This window comes from Nanorana parkeri, unplaced genomic scaffold (genome assembly GCF_000935625.1).
Source record: "Nanorana parkeri isolate BGI_ZX_2015 unplaced genomic scaffold, ASM93562v1 scaffold1801, whole genome shotgun sequence".
Classification (NCBI taxonomy): domain Eukaryota; kingdom Metazoa; phylum Chordata; class Amphibia; order Anura; family Dicroglossidae; genus Nanorana; species Nanorana parkeri.
This window is the reverse complement of record NW_017308069.1, coordinates 220,853-242,410: the sequence shown is the minus strand read 5'-3', so window position 1 is coordinate 242,410 and position 21,558 is coordinate 220,853. Positions and strand designations below refer to the sequence as shown.

At 43.7% G+C, this 21,558-nt stretch overlaps 1 protein-coding gene across 1 annotated transcript in view; it reads left to right on the top strand.

The window, feature by feature from the left end:
- The window catches only part of UBN2 (ubinuclein 2), a 199,070-nt gene that overhangs the window by 6,766 nt on the left and 170,746 nt on the right, over positions 1-21,558 (top strand). The window contains exons 3-5 of the mRNA XM_018571668.1: positions 1,520-1,621; positions 14,865-15,002; positions 15,090-15,199. Coding sequence (XP_018427170.1) covers positions 1,520-1,621; positions 14,865-15,002; positions 15,090-15,199 — 350 coding nt within the window. The remainder of the gene's footprint in view (positions 1-1,519; positions 1,622-14,864; positions 15,003-15,089; positions 15,200-21,558) is intronic.

The window sequence follows — 21,558 nt, the reverse complement described above, 5'->3', positions numbered from 1 at the left end:
CCCCCCCACACACACACACACTTTATCAAAAACTAAAAAATATTTGGCTTTTGATACACTTTAGAGTTTAGCTCCAGACTTGCCTTCAGTCTGGCACAGTTGTACAGGTTTGTGTCCTGTACTGAAACTGCTTACTTTCATTTCACTGCACACTGTTCACAGTGTACATTAGGAGCTGCAGTAAGTCAAATAGAGCTTGCCTCATTTACTGGCTGGAGAACATTAAGCATCTTGGTCTTCCATCCTATCTTAATGTCTGTGGTCTATCACTTTCATTTATTGGATTTCAGTTCTTTCCATCATGGAGGCTTATCACATATGGCCGTAACTCATGCCAGTCTACATGCAATAAAGCATACCTAGGGATACCAGCTTCCCCAGACTTGCATCCACCCATTAGGGCATCTTAATACAGGTAGCTTTCAGTTTACGCTTGAGTTAGGTTCCTAGGGGAATTGTTGTAAATAGAAACCGGTGTAAATTGAAACCCAGTATATAATGCAAGTCAATAGGAAGCGAGGGAGTTATGTTCCAGACCTTTCCCAAAATTGACATCTGTAATAAAATACAGGTACGTTATATTTAAAACTGCTGTATGAGTTCACACAAGGAGCTTTAAATAAAATGTACCTGTATCATGTTACTTATGTCAATTTATGTCAATGAGAATCCTAACCTCCTCACTTTCTACGGACCTAAATTATTTACTGGGTTTCTGTTTACACCAGTTTCTATTTAGAACCATTCCTTGTTTTAAGAGAGGCCTAGAACCTAACTCCCTCACTTTCCATTGACCTACAATTATATATATTTGGTTTCAATTTACAACATTCCCCAGAACAGGGTGCTTTTTTGTATCAGTGCAAATTGAACCGTTGTGAACCGAGGGCCACCTGTATTGCATAACTCCTCCCCACAGCTAGCCCACTACTTGTATCAGGGCTGAGGACTTTTGAGGGGAGTACTGAAGCATGATACTGGTATGTTTTTAGAAAGCTATATGCAGCACCCTGCTGGTCCCTTTGACCAGTCATGATCTACATAGAGACTGTGAGGTCTAAGAAAAGGTATGTAATGAAAAACTTTTTTTTGTCCTCCCGTTACCTTAAGGAGAACTGTGGGGAAAAGCCTTAACCCCATAGTTCTCCTTTAATTCCTGTGTTAATGAGGTGAGAAAGGGACTGGAAAATATAAGCAGATTACATTTCAGCATTCATTACATTTTGATCATATTTGCGAAAGTATTTTAAGACATACAAAATCTCTAATCCTATTGGTCTTCTGCTTTCAGAAAAAATATAGCATGGATTGTTTTTTTTTTTGTGTGAACTTGATCATGTAAGGTTTTAAAAGTAATTCCACACTCTAGCAGTAAAACAAAAACTGTAAATGTGTTACACACTTCACCACAATATAACAAGTGTTGTGTTTTTGAAAATAAAATATCCTAAAAAGCGAACCCTGATTTATTTACTACTCTATACTTAATACTTCTCACTTTGTTTTTTATTTATCACAGGGAGGAAAAAGTCATCGCCATCGAAAAGACCGTATGCAGGATCTTATAGACATTGGCTATGGCTATGATGAGACTGATCCCTTTATCGATAACTCTGAAGCAGTAAGTGCAATCGTCCATTACAGCATGCCAAATGAAATTAATTATGACCCTTGCTCTGAGTGAATTATTTTTCTAAAAGTGAGACACAGTTTAAGTGCCTATTATTTTTAAGAGTAATCCAATGCTGCAGGAGATGCAACAAAAGATTAAAAAATATGAAAAGTATTTATTTACAAAATAAGCATGGATATTGATATGCAGTGCTCTAGCAAACAAAGTGTATTCAGTTAGGGTGTACAGCTAGCTGTTGCTTGATGGTAGAGATACCATAATATGGCTGTTATTTCATCTGCTAAACATTAATATTTATTTAATTTGTCTCTCCAAAGCTAGTATTACTTTGTTCCAGGGGTCTGACTAAGCCCCACAAACTGCCACTCCACTATCAGGACTGGGTACATTTTATTGGCCATTGAATCATGCTGGTTAGATAGGGGAATTGCAGTTGACTTGGTGTGTCACAGCATCCATTTGAAAGGGTGCCTGCTTTCAGCAGCTGTGATGGGATCCAGTGCTAAAAAGTGGTGACTGTCGGAGATGCATTGCTCAGTCTAAGAGCTAAATCAAAGAATTGCTTTAAGAGATGGGAATCATTTTGAAATCCACGTGAACTTAAAATTTACAAATGATTTAGATAACAAAAGCCTTCAGACACAGCCAGTCCATGTATATATAAATAGTTCAAAGAAAAAAAAGCCCAGCATAATGTAGGGTTTTAGTTAAATAAAAAAAACCATGCTAATGCACTTACATTTAAAAACAGCTTACCTGACTGGGAGCCCTGGGCGATGTCAACATGCCAAGTAAAGAGTACTTGGATCTCGGGCTGAAATCAGAGGCAGACACACCATATATAGCGGCTTGATATCTCAAGTCCTGTGCATTTTTTCTGTTGCAGTCTGTCTCTTTCCCCACTCTTTCTATCAGAAGCTTGCTGTCTTCCTGGTTCCTAGGCAGGGGTGTGAAATACCTATCGCACGACGCCCGGGACATGCAGTTTCGCGCCGGGCGAGTAGTCTTTTTGTACATTTAGCCCTGCTTCGGACAAGCAGAGCTAAATGTACAGCAGGGAGCCGCCGCTCATTTAGTACAAGTGATCTGATCAGATCACTTATATCAAACTAGCAGCGGCGATCGTGTGTGTTCCCCCCCCGCCCTGGTTTTTGGGGTCCCCCCACTTTTCTGGGGGACCCGAGACCACGGCACAATGGCTCAGCAATAGAGCCTGCAGAGCAGACGAAGAACGTCCATTCTTCGTCTACTCTGTGTGATCAGTGAGACCGTGGCTCTGAAATCACAGCGCCTTCTGTCTCGGCTGTCAGGAACTGCACAGAACACCTGTTCTGTGTTGGAGGGCAGGTTCCATAAAGAGAACCGGTCACCTCCAAATTATCACATAGGGGCTTGTCAACCCCTATGTGATAGGAATAAATTAAGTGGAAAAAATTAAAAATTAAAAAATAATATATAAAAATTAAAAAGTAAAAAATATAATAACAAAATTAAAACCAACCCCACTGCCCCCGCCATTTGCATACAAATAAACGCATGTGTAGAACATTGTGCGTTGAGTGCTGCCCCCCCCGGATACCCTCCTCTTATTGGTGGACTGGAGATACATAGACATATGTGTTTATATGTATACTGTGTGTGTCTCACCAGTCAGTCAAACATTTTACCAGTCAGCATGACCGGACTATAGCATTGCAATTTATATTAACATTTTTTAGGGACACATAGAGCTTTCTTTTGGAGGTATATAATCACCACTGGGGTTTTTATTTTTTACTCTATAATGAAAAAAGTACCGTATATTTAAAAAAAAAAATGTTTTCCCATACGTTATGTTAAACATTTATTCTTACCCATATTTTTGGTAAAATATAAAGACCTGGTCACGTCGGGTAAATACCACACAATTCAAGCCTTAAAATTGCGCGCTCCCGCAAAATCGTAGGCGAAGGCGAAGCTTTAAATGCGTTTACTGCACTGATAGTGTTATCAGTGATTGATGGCCCTAAAATTATTGCTCACAGTCCGACCTTTGCGGTGATATGTAACATGTGCAACACAATGGTCGTAATTGTCGTTTTCGCATGTAAGCGCATCCGACGCATGTGTATGTGGGGGGCGGGGGACTTTAAAACATTTTTTTTTTTTTCTTACTCCTTTTTTTTCCCACACTTAACTCTATTGCTATAACATGGGGGACTGACAAGCCCCCTATGTGATAGACAATTTAATGCGACAGGTCCTCTTTATGGAGACATCAGGGGTCTCCATGTCACCTAGGGACCCCCAGAGAAGCTGGTGAAGCAGAGATCTGCTTCACCAGCTTCTCCCCAGCTTCTGAAGCTGGAGAGTGACAGCAGAATGCAGGAGTGATGTAATATACATCACTTCCTGCATTCGTGGACAGAGAGGAGTTCAGAGGGATCTCCCTTTGATCTCCTGTCACAGAGCAGCTGTGCCGTCCCGGGCCACACTGGGCACAGCGGATCTGGGGACCGGCAACGTCAGTGACAGCTGCTCCTATACAAGTGGACAATACTCTGTGTCCTAGTCCCAGGACTTTTAGGGTTTTCCTCAGCAAAACTCAGAATTACGCTTTACCCTTTAGCAGCTTTCCACACCTCTGCTGCGACGACTCCTCTGCCTCCATGTGCCTCCAACACATACACAGCTACATGTCGGCCTCGAAACGCGTAGCCATTGGATAGCTTCCGCCCAGCCCTCCACTGACATCACACTGTGTATCGATCCTACTGCTCACTGCCAGCGAGACACAGCGAATCAGACAGCAGCGGAGCGGTCTCCTCGCCGCACCTTCACGCAGCCACTAAGGCTCAGCCTGGCCAGCTGGGACCTTGTGACTCTGCACAGAGACACCCTTTGCTTGTGACTCTTCACAGAGTCATCCTTTTGATATATATGCCCCTGATGGAGGCAACCGGCCAAAATATAGCTCACAGCCTTTTCCTTTCCCTGTGACCCGGGATTCCGGATAGGCACCCTTTCGGCAGAGAAACATTACTCCTCATCAGTCACCATTGAGTCATCCATTAATCTCATACAACAGTGAGTCATTTTATCCATTTGTTCAATCATTTAATCGTTCAATTGTCTATCTAGCCTCATGCTAATGTTGCTATGCATGAACACCACAACATACATGGTTATTTATATGTATACTTAAAGGGCAGTAGCGCTTCTTTGATCTGTTTTCATTCATTTGTATGGCCCCCACGTGCTTGTATGGATGCCTAACAACTTCAGGGCATCCAGGGCATCACTGAGCTCCTGAACAGACTGAGGTGCAACTTGGCGGCGTTGGATGGACCGAGACATAATGTCCCAGAGGCGTTCTATTGGATTCAGGTGAGTCGAGCATGGGGGCCATTCAATTATATAATTTCCCACTGCACCAGAGTAGGGTCTGACAATGGGTCCAAGGATTTCATCCCGATACCTAATGGCAGTCAGGGTGCCGTTATCTAGCCTGTAGAGGTCTGTGCATCCCCCCCATGGATTTGCCTCCCTAGACCATCACTGACCCAACCCCTGAACCGGTCATGCTGAACGATGTAACAGGCAGCATAAAGTTCTCCACGGCTTCTCCAGACCCTTTCACGTCTGTCACATGTGCTCAGGGTGAACCTGCTCATCTGTGAAAATCACGTGGCACCAGTGGCGGACCTGCCAATATATATGTGTATGTATGTATGTATGTGTGTATGTATATATATGTATGTATGTATATATATAATATATATATTGCAATATAAATGGGTTATATATAATATAGAGAGAGAGTGGGGGAGGAGTCCGGTGACGTCACAGACATCAACGTCCCCGGGCTCCTCCCCCTTCCCTTCGTTAGCAGTCACCGACATCGACGTCACCGGACTCTTCCCCCCTTCCCTGCGTTAGCCAACGGAGCCACTTGGGGAATTCCTCAGTTATGAATGAACAGGCTGTGATTTACATCACAGCCTGTTCATTCATGAATTTCTGAATGGGGAGTAGCACTCACCATGGATTGAGATCCTGCAGCGTCCACAAGGTCCCCCTCCTCAAGAAGGGACATGTACAGGCCCATCTGAAGTTTGCCAATAAACGGATTGATTTGATCAATGAAATGATTAAGAGAAGGATTGGGAGAAAGTGCTGCGGTCAGATGAGACAAAAATTTAGCTCTTTGACATGAACATGACTCGCAGTGTTTGGAGGAAGGAAAATACTGACCATGACTTTAAGAACACCATCCCTACAGTCAAGCACGGAGGGGGAAACATTATGCTTTGGAGCTGTTTCTCTGCTAAACATACAGGCCGACTTTGCCACATTGAGGGACCATGTATTGTAAAGTCTTGGAAGAGAACCTCCTTCCCTCAGCCAGAACACTGAAGATGGGCCGTGGATCGGTCTTTCAGCATTACAATGACCCAAAACATACCGCCAAGGCAACAAAGCAGTGGCTCAAGAAGAAGCACATTAAGGTCATGGAGTGGCCTAGCCAGTCTCCAGACCTTAATCCTATAGAAAATTTATGGAGGGAGCTGAAACTTCGAGCTGCCAAGCGACAGCCAAGAAACCTTAAGGATTTAGAGAAGATCTGTAAAAAATGATTGGACCAAAATCCCTCCTGAGATGTGTGCAAACCTGGTAACCAACTACAAGAAACGTCTTACCGCTATGCTTGCCAACAAGGGTTTCTCCACCAAGTACTAAGTCATGTTTTGATTAGGGATCAAATACTTATTTTACTCACTGAACTGCAACTCAATTTACAACATATGTATCATGTGTTTTTTTTCTGGATTTTTGGTTGATATTCTGTCCCTATCACTTAAAATACACCTATGATAAAAATTATAGACCTTTAATTTCTTTGTAAGTGGGCAAACTTGCAAAATATACAGGGGATCAAATAATAAAATGGCACTTTTGGACATAATGCCGAAAGAGCCATGTTTCAGCCGATACATCGGCGCATCCCTGGTTTCCTTTCTCCCCGCTGGGCGCTGCTCTGTGTTCCAGCGGGGAGAAAAGAAAGTGACAGCCGGCCGAGCGCTGCAGGACGAGAGCTCTGTGAGCCGCCGGCATCTCTCCTCCCACAGCGCTCAGCCGCCTATCACAGTCCGGCAGAGCGGTGTGTGGGCGGAGACAGCCGGCGCTGTCACAGGAGGCTGAGCTCACCTCCCTGCTCCGCTCGATCAGCCTCCTGTGACAGCGTGTCAGAGAGGAGAGCGAGCACAAACACTCAGTGATCAGTGATCGCTGAATGTTTGTATATAATTGAAGACATGGCATTTCCTCTTCTGGGGTCAACTTACTGCGTACCAATCTTCTCAGGTTCAGTGGTTGCTTGAAAGCCAGTATTGGGGGCTGAGGGAAAATTTCTTGAAGTATGGGGTCTTCTGAGAGTACTGGCTGTAGATCTCACACAACAGAAAAAAAATTTCCAGAAAGAAAGGCCTTGCATAACTTAATGAATGATAAAAACATCATCATCAAACCAGCTGACAAGGGCGGATCAATAGTTATCATGAACACCCAGGACTACATTGCAGAAGGAAACTATAAATTATCTGATAGAAACTACTACAAACAACTGGACCAGGACCCCACCAGGGAATATATATATATATATACACAGGGCTTGAAAAATTTGATAGTGTCTCACCAGTCAGTCAAAAATTTCACCAGTCAGCATGACCGGACTATAGCCTTGCAATTTATGTTAAAAAAGTTTGGGGACAGATAGAGCTTTCTTTTGGAGGTATATAATCACCACGGGGTTTTTTTTTTTTTTTAACTATATAATTAAAAAAGTACCATAAATGTAAAAAAAAACAAAAAAGTTTCCCTACGTTATGTTATAAAACATTTATTCTTACCCATATTTTTAGTAAAACATAAGTCAGGGTCACGTCGGGTAAATAGACACCAAACATGTCAAGCCTTAAATTGCGTGCGCCCGCAAAAAATCGGAAAAAAGAAGCCCCCTATGCAGTAGCCAATTTACATGACAGGTCCTCTTAAGGGAGACATCCGGGGTCTCCAAGACCCCTAATGTCACCCCTAAGCTGTGAACACTTGTATATGTTGTCTGTTAGTGAGACGATTACGGGAGAACGGTCGTGAAAGCAGCTGACTGCTGGGTGAGTCACTGCATTGCTTAGCTGCAATGAGGATCGTGAGTGGAGAGGGAGGGGGGAGGGAAGGACTCCTCTGCTATGTGCAGAGGATTTGAATGACAGCTGGGGAGTGTATTGCCTGCCGTACAGTCTGCGGGAGGGCAGAGTGAATATGGAGACGGCACTGCAGGACGGGGCCACAGATGAGACAGGTCGCCGGGACCGAGGCCCGGGCAGCGTGTCAGGAGAAACGAGGATGGCAGCTGGAGAGTGTCCCGGTCTGCAGGAGGGGAGAGCAGATGTGAGGGTGGTACTGCAGGACAGGGGCACAGGTTTAAGAGACTGCTTGGACCTACACCAGCCCGAAGCCCAGGCAGAGTGTCAGGAGGAACAATGGTTTAAACGGCAATGCGTTTAGAAGATGTCTCGATTCTTCTTTGTCAAGCCGGTGAGAAAGGGGAGATGGACTCCTCCCCCTTCCCTTCGTTAGCCAATAGGGAAGGGGGGAGGAGTCCGGTGACGTCACGGACCCGGAAGCCGGCGGAAAGGTGAGTACCGATCAAAATAATTTTAATCGATCAAAGAAATTAACGATTAATCGAGGAATTGATCGTTAATTTCCGCAGCCCTAATATATGTGTGTGTGTGTGTGTGTGTGTGTATATATACAGTGTATTTGTATATACACTCACTGGCGGATTTATTAGGTACACCTCTTCAACTGCTCGTTAAGACAAATCTCTAATCAGCCAATCACATGGCAGTAGCTCAATACATTGAGGCATGTAGACCTGGTCAAGATGGTCTGCTGAAGTTCAAACCGTGCATCAGAATGAATAAGAAAGGGGATTTAGGTGACTTTGAATGTAGTGTGGTTGTTGGTGCCAGACTGGCTGGTTTGAGTGTTTCAGCAACTGCTGATCTACTAGAGTTTTCACGCACAACCATCTCTAGGGTTTATAGAGAATGGTCTGAAAAAGAAAATTTCCAGTGAGCAGCAGCTCCCTGGGCAAGAATACCTAGTTGATGCCAGAGGTCAGAGGAGAATAATCAGACTGGTTCAAGCTGATAGAAAGGCAACAGTAACTCAAATAACCACTCATTACATCCGAGGTATGCAGAAGAGCATCTCTAAACACACAACACGTCCAACCTTGAAGCAGATGGGCTACAGCCACAGAAGACCACACCGAGTGCCGCTTCTGTCAGCTAAGAACAGGAAACAGGCTACAGTTTGCAAGGGCTCAGCAAATTTGTAAAATAGAAGATTGGAAAAACATTGCCTGGTCTGATGAGTCCTGATTTCTGTTGCAACATTCGAATGGTTGGGACAGAATTTGAATTTGTAAACAACATAAAAGCATGGATCCGTCCTGCCGTGTATCAACGGTTCAGGCAGGTGGAGCTTCGCATCAAGAATGTTCAGCCGACAAATCTGCTGCAGCTGGGTGATGCTATCATGTCAGTATGGACCAAACTCTCTAAGGAATGTTTCTATCACCTTGGTGAATCAATGCCATGAAGAATTAAAGCAGTTCTGAAGACAAAAGGGGTTCAACCCAGTACTAGCAATAAAGTGGCCAATGAGGCTACAGAGGTGTGGAATTCGTATCGCCCGACGCCTGTGATATGTAGTTCCGGGCGCCGGACAAGTGTTTTTTTCCAGTGTGTTAGCCCTGCTGCGGACAAGTAGCAGGGCTGATTTTTTTTAACTGAGCGGCAAGAGCGGGGGGCGTGAAGCGCTGAGAGCAGGGGGCGTGGAGCTATGACAGAGCGGGGGGCGTGGAACAGTGAGAGCCGGACAGTGGAGCTGTAACAGGCTCTGTCACCTCCCTCAGCCTCTGTCCCCGGCCGCTGCTCGTTCCTGTGTGCTAGAACTCCTGTGTTGGAGGTGACGGGGTCAATAAAGAGTACCGGTCACCTCCAAATGCTATCACACAGGGGCTCGTTAGTCCCTGTGTGATTGCAATAAAGTTAAGTTAAAAAAAATATTTTTAAATAAAGTAAAAAATAACAAATAATTAAAAATGTAACTAAATAAAAATGGAAAAAATAAAAAGGCAATTAAAGTAAAAATAATCAAATAAATGAAAATTACAAAAATGTACAAAGTAAATGGAAACCAACCCATTGCTGTGGTGTGCAATCCGTGACCGCCCGATCATCATGCACGAAACCGAGCGGATGACTGGGCAGTCACGGAATCGCACACCACTGCCAATCGCGCTGGCAGTGCCATTATTTTCTAATGGCACCCCAGTCGTGCCAGGCAGATCACGCGGTTTCCTGCCGCAATACCGCCCGGGTACCTTTTTTCAGCAATTGCCACGCGGATGCAACCGCACACGATTGCGCGTCCCGGGATTGCCCAAGTCTGCACCAACCCTAAAGGGTAAATTTAAATTTCCCAAGTAATTTTGGAAAATGGAATTACCCACACAAATCTCCCTCCCACTATACTTACCTGTCGGCGAACAATCCTTCCCATCCACCCGTACGGGTGTACTATCTGTACCTGTTCCATGTATTCTGAATTTCGCTCGCATATTGCGATCACTCGTTGGTCAACATGGTCACCTGACGGCGCTGACCAATGAGAAACTCTTCTTGGCATTGCTAAATACGGTTTTGGTTAAAAAAAAAAAAAAGTTTTTTCAGGACAAGTAGATTAACATAAGGTCCCCTGCTTTAGTCCTTGGACAAGTGTTTTTTTCAAAAATGTCCACATCCCCTGGTGTATATGTATGTCTGGCCTCTGCAGACATCAAGGATCTTGTTCACTTTACTGAGGTTCCCCAGCACTTCAGTTTGCAGGCCTCCCATGCGGCCTGTGTTTAGCACCCTGTGTGTTCACAAAGGTTATCAACTGACTCTCCACTTGTGCATGCAAATCCTGGGGCTGATGGTAGGCTTCTTGAAGGCAGTCCTCTTTGTCTAGTACTACTCCAGACTCCTACAACTCAACATCCTTTCATTGTGGGAAAAATCTGTTCAGTGTATGGACAAGCGGATTTACCTATCTGTGGTAGATCCTTTGAGAAAAGGATTTTACGGTGAGTACCAAAATCCTATTTTCTTGTAAGATCCTCACAACGGATGGCGGCCTGACACGCTGCAGAAAAGTCCTAAACACCTTGTTGCTGCAGGGGATTTGGGCACCGGAGGAATCTCATCTCTTGATCAACATTTTGGTGCTTTTGGTGCTTTGGGTGATTTGCTTGCCCCTATAATATAGGACTTGCAGACTGAAGGGTCAGCTGATTAGGATTTAGTTGTACAATTCCACAGAAGTGGCGTACATCAGCCATCAGTGAGGAACCAGAACTTACTGGCAAACTTTCGCAGCTGCAATGCTTGGATCTGGTGGAAGGGGCCCTATAACCGGAAGTGCTCCAGAAACTGTCACAGGTGGGGGGATGCCCAGATATGGACCTTCTGACTTCCAAGGTCAACAAAAAACTGGACAGGTTTGTCTCCAGGTGCAGAGATCCTCTGTCAGAAGCAGTAGCTCCAGATTGGCCCAGGTAGATGTTACTCTGACCTGATCAGACTCCTGGTTGAAATTCTGTGGCCTCTTCCACATTGTCCAGATCTTCTTGTCCCAAGGACCGATTTACCACCTGGTTTCATGGTTTCGGGGTTTTTTTTGCTTGTTGAAGCCCAGATCTTGAGTGTCGGGGGTCTGTATGTTTGATTCCTATGATGCTTAAAACTAGAAGTCCACTTCGCGCAAGGTCTTACATCACATATAGAAGACATAGTTGGCTTGGTGCAATGAAAGAAACAGTCACCCCAAGAAAATACTCATTTAAATTCTGATCTGACAAATCTTTTTGCGATCAGGTCTGGATCAACAGTTGGCCCTGAGTACCATCATGGGACATATATCGTGTGGTTCTTCCAAAGACCGCTAGCCTCCTATTCTTTAAGACCTTTGTGCAGGGTGGTTTTTTTTTTGTGAATTCCCAGCCACTCTGTGGGATTTGAATTTGGTTCTTTCAACTCTTCTAAAAGCACCTTTTGGACCTTTCAGGGATATTACCCTTTCCACACTTATTCACAATGCTGCTTTCCTTGTTGCCATCATCACTGCGAGGTGTGTGTGTGTGTGAGAGGACTGATGGATTTGAACAGTAAAGAAAGCCTTTTGGTTTTACACAATAATAAGGCCTAGAGTCTCCTTCTTCCTTAGGTGGTTTTGGCCTTTCACCTTGAACAGAACACTGAGAGGAATTTATCAAAACTTGAACAGAAAATGTTTTCATTTTCATAGCTTAACTGAACAGACTGAAGAGAGAAGCTGATTGGTTGCCATAGGCAACTGCCTATGATAAATTCCCCCCCTCTGTGTTTCTGTCCCTCTATTTGGCACCAGTACTTCAGAAGGAAGTTTTTCTTCATTGTCTAGTTGTAGTTCGAGCTGTGCTTGCCTAGCTTGTAGCCACGGCTTCCATTGATGACTGCTTATTCCTGATGGTCCCTGCAAAAGGGAACCGGCTTTTCAGTTGGACTGCTTTTGGACAGCCCAATTATCTCTGAATCATGTACCCTTCTCTTGGAGTTTTAAGGACACAGCCTCTCTATACTGCTTTGTCAAAAAAACTTGTGTGCTGTGAGTGTCTGGGGGTGTGAAATTACACCAGGCTGGTCTTTTTCTTTTTGTTTAGCAGTGTCCAAATCCCTCAGTCTTAAATATGTATTGGTGAATCACTAGTAAAAAGTTATAAGGTGCAAAAATTACATATCTTTGAAAAGGAAGTTCTCATATTGTAGCAGGGATGTGGAATTCCTATCACCCGACACCCGGGACATGCAGTTCTGGGGACTGGGCCGGTAGTTTTTTTTTTCTACATATAGCCCTGCTTCAGGCAAGCAGCAGGGCCAAATGTAGAGGAGGAGCCGTTTTGTACAAATGATCTCGAACAACTGTACAGCTGCTCAAGATCACTTATAAGCAGCCTGATTGCCACTCCCCCTCGCGCCTCTTCCCATCTGCCGTCTGTCCCCGCCCACTATGTCACCACCATCTCCCCACCCACTGGCTCCCTCCCGTCATGGTCTTCAGGGTCCCTGCTATTCTGGGGGACTCGGGACCACGGAAAATTAGCTGAGGTTGGAGAGTGGGGTGCAGAGTGGAGTACGTCGGTTCTCCGCTCTGCTCTGTGTGAACACTGAGATGAGACAGCTGCCTTTCCATCTCAGCTGGATTGTAGGTGACAGGTTCAATTAAGAGAACCTGTCCCCTCCAAATGCTATCACACAGGGGTTATCACAAAGTGTGAAAAGTAAATAAATAAAAATACGTTTAAAAATAAAGTAAAAGATGAGATCAATACAAGTTTTAAAAAGTAAAAAAAAATAAAGTAAATCAAAGTTAAAGAAATTTAAACCTACCCCACTGCCCCTGTCATCTGCATGCAAAATAAATTCACGAGTAGGACATTGTGTGTGTGTGTGTGTATGCTGAGTGCTTCACCCCATTCCACTGTGTGACATAGTGTGGTAGCTGGACAGCAAGTACTCTCTAACATGCACATTAAAGTGGAGTTTTCTTTACCAAGAATTTTGGGAAAATTGAATTACCTGCTCAAATCTGGCCAACTCTCCCTCCCCCCCGCCCCGATATACCTAACTTTCAGCGAGCAGTCCTTCCCCTCTGCCTCTACGGGTTAACTACCTGTACCCCATACTACCATCCAGTGCTGCCCTGAATTTCACTTGCAAATTAGCACCGTTAAATACAGCCTTGGTTAAGGATTTTTTTGTATCCGGGCAAATACGTAGATTGTCATGAGGGACAAGTAGATTTGGCCCCCACTTTAGTCCTTGGACAAGTAGGTATTTTTTTACATTTCCACACCCCTGTGTAGGTTTGGGTTCAGCTCTGGACAGGCACATAAAGGAGGTTTTCCTGCTTACAAATGTAGCAGCAGACATCTTCTTGTGTCTGCTCTCAAGCAGCACTTCTAAATGTTTAAAATGCATGACTGTTTCCTATTAAAATAGGTTTGCTGGAAAAATAAAAATCTGTGATTGCATTTCTTTAGCACGCATCTACCTTTCTTTCTTTCTTTCTTTTTCTTTCCTTTTCTTTCTTTCTGGTTTTCTTTCTTTCTGTTTATTTCTTTCTTTCTGTTTCGTTCTTTCTCTTTCTTTTTTTCTTTCTTTCTTTCTTTCTGTTACTTTCATTTTCTTTCTTTCTTTCTGTTTCTTTTTCTTTCTGTTTCTTTCTTTCTTTCGTTTCTTTCATTTTCCATCTTTCTGTTTCTTTCTTTCTTTCTCTCTTTCTTTCTTTCTCTCTTTCTTTCTTTCTCTCTTTCTTTCTTTCTCTCTCTTTCTTTCTCTCTCTTTCTTTCTCTCTTTCTTTCTCTCTCTTTCTTTCTCTCTCTTTCTTTCTCTCTCTTTCTTTCCTTCTGTTTCTTTTTCTCTCTCTCTCTCTTTCTTTCTTTCTTTCTTTCTTTCATTTTCTTTCTCTCTTTCTTTCATTTTCTTTCTCTCTCTTTCTTTCTTTCTTTCTTTCTTTCTTTCTTTCTTTCTTTCTTTCTTTCATTCTTTTTTTCTTTCTCTTTCATTTTCTTTCTCTCTCTCTCTCTCTCTTTCTTTCTTTCTTTCTTTCTTTCTTTCTTTCTTTCTTTCTTTCTTTCTTTCTTTCTTTCTTTCTTTCTTTCTTTCTTTCTTTCTTTCTTTCTTTCTTTCATTTTCTTTCTCTCTTTCTTTCATTTTCTTTCTCTCTCTCTCTCTCTCTCTCTCTCTCTCTTTCTTTCTTTCTTTCTCTCTCTTTCGTTCTGTTTCGTTCTGTTTCTTTCTTTCTCTCTCTTTCGTTCTCTCTCTCTTTCGTTCTCTCTCTCTTTCTTTCTCTCTCTTTCGTTCTCTCTCTTTCGTTCTCTCTCTTTCTTTCTCTCTCTTTCGTTCTCTCTCTTTCTTTCTCTCTCTTTCGTTCTCTCTCTCTTTCGTTCTCTCTTAGTTAATGTGACTTATTTACAATACCTTAGTGGACTTACATACATTGTAAGTGGACTTACATACATACACACATTTTTGTTCACATTGCTAAGTTTGTAAAAGTAATTTCAACCCATAACACATCTTGTGTTTTATTCTAGTATGACGAGTTGGTCCCAGCCTCACTAACTACAAAATATGGAGGTTTTTATATCAACACAGGAACACTACAGTTTCGACAAGCATCTGATTCTGAAAATGAAGATTTTATTCAAAGCAAAAAGCAGAAATCATCCAAAGTAAGAAAATGTTTATTTTTATTTAACCTGCCTTATCTGAAAATCTGCCACTAAGTTGATTCTTTTATACACTTTCTTTACTTCAAGGTATCTACTTTAAAAGATGATGATCGGTCCATTAAGAAACGCAAGAGAAAAGAGGATTTATCAGAAAAGGAAAAACCATCACGGAAGTTAAAAGTCCAAAAAACTATGGGGTATGTAAAAGGTTACAAAGAAGTTTGTTTTGGTGCATTAATAATGGATAGGTAAACCTTGAAAGTTTATCCAAGCAATAACACAGCTATCCTTTGTTTACACATAGTTTGTAAATATTTGGAAAGCCTTTTTCCTTTGTTTAAATTCTGAATTGGATTTTACGTAAAGAGGCGTTTGCTTTTGCCTATTGATACATTTGGTTGCTTATAATATTTGCCAAAATGTTTGCAACTTCTTCAGACCCCTTCACCCACCGGGTCAGGGTTGTGGGGACGAGGCCCTTGTCCCCATCGGCACGGGCAGGGGCGTATCTGCCGCGAGGCAAACAAGGCGTTTGCCTCGGGAGGCAGATTCCAGGGGGCGGCAAAAATGCTGCCCCCCAAAAAACATTTAGGCTAGAAGAAGCAGGGGGCGGAGATATATGGTGGAGATGGAAGAGGTGGGTGAAGACTGAGGAGGCAGGGGGGCGAAGACTTCAACGGAGGAGGCAAGGACAGAGACCGCGATGGAGGAGGCGGGAGGTGTCGCCCAGGCTCCAGTCGGGGGACGAAGCTGAGACGATTGGGCGCCGAGGCAGCGGAGGAGGCTGGGTTTCCTGTGCCAGGTAGGAGGACTGTGCTGGCAGGGCCCAGCATAGGTTTTGCATAGGATCCTTAGGGGGCTCTGCAGCCAGAAAAGCCCACCACAGATCTGGCACAGCCCCACTGAGGTTCAGCAGACTGCAGGGTCTCGGGGGGGTGGGGGTCTCTGCATGAACCGCAGGGGGCTCTGCAGCCTGCAAAGCCCACCACAGATCTTGCACAGCCCCCCTGAGAGCCAGCAGACTGCAGGGTCTCTGCAGGATCTGTGGGGGACTTTGCTGGGTCTTGGGGGCTTTGCAGGATCTGTGGTGGGCTTTGCAGGATCCGTAGGGGGCTCTGCAGCAGGCAAAGCCCACCACAGATCTGCACAGCCCCCCTGAGAGCCTGCAGACCTATGTTTTGTGTTTGCAGTGGAATGCAACGCTGGCAAAGTTTTGCCACGCATTCGATCACACTGCGGGTGGGGGCGTAGAAGCGGTGCCATTGAATACAATGTACCGTCACGCCCCCTCCCGCCCCAAAACCCCTAATTTTGAAAGATGATGTGTTCCTTATAGCAATCATAACATATTTTGTTGTTGTTGTTACTTGAGCTACTAGATATATTGATAAGAGGAAAGATCTTTTGGGCCACCTTCTTGAGTGCTGTTGATATTAACCCCTTCATGACTGGAGATGTACACTGTTACGTCCCCATCATGAAGTGCCCAAATGACTGATCATGTACACTGTACGTGATCAGCTATTTGGAGCTGTTAAAAGTTGGTAACCTCTGAGAATCACTGGCTACTCAGTTTTGAGGCATCCATAAATGAAAGAATTAGGCTTTAACAGATACCTGATTACTGTCGGCGATCGAGTATCTGACAGGGATAACAGAGCGATGTGAACCTGATCTGTTTTGACAGCCCTGTGTACTGTTTTTTTTGTTTTTGCTACAAGTTTCTATGAAGCATAGAAACTTGTAGCAAAATTTTGAAACCTTGTATCAGACTTCTGATCAGTCTAGGAACGTTCAGAAGTTTTTAGTGACATCTAATCCTGAAATGCTGCAGAATCAGCATGTCATGATTCAGGGTCACTAAGATTATTATTGGCTGTTCCTAGGTTTGAAGCAGCCTAATATTAAAAATTGTAAAAAAATTATGACATTAACAAGCAGTAATAGTGAATGCTTTATATAATTGACAAAAAAAATGTAAAGTGTAAAAAAAAGAAAAATTAACTAAATAAAAAATGTTATATATAAATATTAGGGCTGCTAATGATTAAAATTTTCGTGTTCAATTAATCGAATTTTTTAAAAATCGATTAATTTCGATTAATTATAACACACATACATACAGATACAACTACATTGGCCTATACACATACAGCACAGCAATGAAGTAATAAAATGAACTAGGATCACACTAATCCAGCACGTTAGTAATCTCACGTGCCCCACTCAATATGGCCGCCGCTTGAGTGGGGCAACTCAGAATAACGTGCTGGATTAGTGTGATCCTAGTTAATTTCTTCATTGCTGTGCTGTATGTGTATAGGTCCAATGCCTTGGCTGGCGCTCGTGCAGAAACTTTCTTGGACAAACTCACCGGCCCAAGTGGCTACATCGGCTAACGAAGGGGGGAGGAGTCCGGTGACGTCACAGACATCGACGTCACTGGACTGGTGGGAAGGGAAGCGCTCAAACTGAGTTGTACCTGTCTAGCAGGTGGGGATATGGCTGGGTGGGGGGAGATGGTGTGTTGGGGTCTGGGACCGCTTGGGTGAACAATGGGTGTAGGTGAGGCAGGATAGGTGGATTAGGTGAAGGTGGGTGGAAGGGAGAGATGGGCACTCACGTGTGATGAGATGGATGGCCCACAGGTGATGTCGTGACCTTTGGATCATCCAAGTTAGTTGCGTCTCTGGAACAGGGCTATCGGGAAGGTGGTGCTGTGTGGTGAGGTGCCAGCACTTCTGGTCGGAAAACCGGAGTGTCAGCGTGTGGTCAGGAGTAAATGAATGAGTAGGTGAGTATGATGAATAAACTCTAATAGGTAACAATACATGAACTTACCATTAGGTAAGAAATGCTGCGACATCAACGACGATGGACATGATGATTATGGAGATGTGAATGAAGGTGGATGATGGATGTTGTGGTGGGTCTGGATCCTGTATTGCTGATGCTGTAGCAGCTGCTAGAGAATCCTAAGAATGCTAGACTGGTAATGGGAAGGGAGGGGGGAGAGAAGAAGGGCTGTGGACCGGGTAAGCTGTGAACACTTGTATATGTTGTCTGTTAGTGAGAGGATTACCGGAGAACGGTCGTGAAAGCAGCTGACTGCTGGGTGAGTCACTGTGTTGCTTAGCTGCAACGAGGACCTTGAGTGCAGAGGGAGGGGGGAGGGAAGGACTCCTCTGCTGTGTGCAGAGGATTTGAATGACAGCTGGGGAGTGTATTGCCTGCCGTACAGTCTGCGGGAGGGCAGAGTGAATATGGAGACGGCACTGCAGGACGGGGCCACAGATGAGACAGATCGCCGGGATCGAGGCCTGGGCAGCCTGTCAGGAGAAACAAGGATGGCAGCTTGAGAGTGTCCTGTCTGCTGTGCGGTCTGCAGGAGGGGAGAGCAGATGTGAGGGTGGTACTGCAGGACAGGGGCACAGGTTTAAGAGACTGCTTGGACCGAGACCAGCTTGTTTTTTTTAAAAGAAAAAAAATAAATAAAATCATGCACTGCGATGCGTTCTAACAACGCACTGCAGCGCATGTGCATGGTGTGCACAACAATATGTGTGTGTTATGTGGGGGGAGGGAGGGGGTTGTGCTTTTTTTTATTCGGTTTTTTTTTTACACATTTTTTTTTTTTAAATCATTTTATTTTGTTTAACATTTGTTTATTAATTTTTTTATTTTAATTTTTAATTTATTTTTTAATTTTGTATTTATTTTTTTACTGCTGGGGGGGCTACGGTGAAATCTCTGGGGTCTAAACAGATCTGTCACCGGGGATGTGCGGGGTTACCGGGGATGTGCGGAGAGCACGTGTGGTGACACCAAACAATTTCCATGGACCCCGCACATCCCCGGTGACACTGCACAGTGGGGGGGATCTATCGAAACCGGAGCAGGCGAAAACTGGAGCAGCTGTGCATGGCAGCCAATCAGCTTCTCTCTCTCATTTTCAAATCTTAACGGAACAAACTGAAGAGAGAAGCTCCAGATTCTGTTTGCTCCAATTTTGATCAATTTCCCCCAATGTCTTTTTGGGGGGAGGGGGTAACCTGGACTTGGGGCAGCAGAGTGTAGATGTGACCCAGGATAAGGGGGAGATCTGAGAGGGACACAAGAGATCACTTGTCCTGTTCTATAGACTTCTCTCTGTGTCCTAAGGCACAGTGTGTCCTTCTCTCTGTGTCCTTCCCACCTGGGTGTTTTTCCGCGCTTTCGTACTCGCGGAAAAACGCTCAAACAGGGAAATGCCATTATTTTCAATGTGCATGGTTCCCATCTGGGCGTTTTTCCGCGAGTACGAACGCGTGGGAAACCGCCCTACGCCCAAAGAAGTGCATGTACTTCTTTGGGGCGTTTTGGTCGGGCGTTTCCATTGGGAAACAGCCAACGAGCCTTCGGAAACACGCGTTTGTCGCGCAGTTTTTTTACCGCGAATCGCAGTAAACACGCATATTCAATCCGCCTAGGTGTGAACCCAGCCTAACACTCACACAGACACACAGAACTATGACTCATCCTGCTGTTTCTCCATATAGCAGAGGGGGGAGGAGGGGAAAACAGCTGATTGCAGTTTAGAGATAAGAATCCAGACCCTGTGAGAGAGACGGATTGAAGATATTGTGGAGGGAATTTTGTACTTCTAGGGCTCTGGCCGATAAAAGAATCTATAAAATAAAGTATGAAATACAGCTCTGTGACTCCTAAGAATGCACACACGCACACCCCCCTGCACCTCCCCGTTGCCACCAAAAACTCAATCACTTACAAAGGTGGAAATGTCCTTTAAGTGTCCCAAAAAACAAGCTTAATGTCACTCATTTGCACTGTGGGTAACCAAAACCATGTAACTTCCAGGATAGGTTTGGGAAGATGGGAACCTAGGTTGTGCAAAGTTTCAAGGCATTTGATTGAGGTTTAGGCACAATATGGTACATTAAGCTCTTCTTACATTAAGCTAAATGCTTTCCAGGAATGTAATAAAATAGTTTAACGTGAATAACTTTTGGTATGTTTTATCAAATGACCCCAAAAAAAGTTGTTTTTTGTACGTTAAGCCACATTAAGCTCCCAAAAAACAAGCTTAATGTCACTCATTTGCCTTGTGGGTAACCAAAATCCATGAAACTTCCAGGATAAGGTTTGGAAGCGGAGAACTTGGGTTGTGCAAAGTTTCAAGGCAATTGATTGAGGTTTAGATAGATACTTTTTTACATTAAGCTGTTCACATTAAATGTTTTAGTATTGTAATAAAATAGTTTAATGTGAATAACTTTTGGTATGTTTTATCAAATGACCCCAAAAAAAGTTGTTTTTTGTACGTTAAGCCACATTAAGCTCCCAAAAAACAAGCTTAATGTCACTCATTTGCCTTGTGGGTAACCAAAATCCATGAAACTTCCAGGATAAGGTTTGGAAGCGGAGAACTTGGGTTGTGCAAAGTTTCAAGGCAATTGATTGAGTTTTAGGCACATTATGGTACATTAAGCTACATTATGCCATTTTCACATTAAATGTTTTAGGATGTCCCAACTATTAGCTTTTAGAGAAAAAAAAATAAAGTACAAAAAAATGTCTGAATCCCTAGGGATGTGAGTTTTTTTTTTAGCTGTGCTATTTTTCTAAAAAGAAAATAATCAAAACTGTGGGGAAAATGTTTTCTTCATGTTTTTTCCTAATTTTTAAAAATACTTTATTCATCCTAAGTGAGGCGTTAGCTACACATGTGATGTGAATATATAGCCCTATCTGTCCTCTAAAAAAACAATATGTGTGGGTGCACTTAGTAAGAAAGTATAATACTGCTGTGAAAGAATCACACAGCAAAAATGTAAAAAAGTGTGTCGGTCATTAACAAGGAGAAACTGAAAAAAAGTGCAGTCATGAAGGGGTTGAAGTAGTTTTCTTGGGTGCACAGGATATCAGTGTCTGGTTTTAGCGCTTTCCATATTATAGACCTCTTGTAAGGGCTATTAAGCCCCTTTTGCATTGATGGATGCAACTTCATATCACAAATTGTAAGATGTAGAGAAATGCTGAAAGCAGGAGGTGTTGCACATGTAAATTCAGGCCGTGGAATTAGGCCATGTTTATTCAGGCTATGGAAGAATGACATGTTTAAGATTTGTCCCATATGTTGATGTACAGAATAATACACACTATATTGCCAAAAGTATTGGGAGCAGCTGCATCCAAGCCTTAAATCACCAAGTGCAATGCAAAGCGTCTGATTCAGTGGTGTAAAGCACGCCGCCACTGGACTCTAGAGAAGTGGAGCTGTGTTCTCTGGAGTGACGAATCACGCTTCTCTGCCTGGCAATGAGATAGACGTGTTAGGGTTTGGCACTTGGCAGGAGAACAGTACTTGCTTGACTGCATTGTGCCAAGTGTAAAGTTTGGTGGAGGGGGGATTATGTTGTGGGGTTGTTTTTCAGGGGTTGGGCTTGGCCCCTTAGTTCCAGTTGTTATAGCTGTATAGGGTTGGTCAACTCAATATTGAACCCTACGGACTAAGACTGGGATGCCATTAAAGTTCATGTGCGTGTAAAGGCAAGCG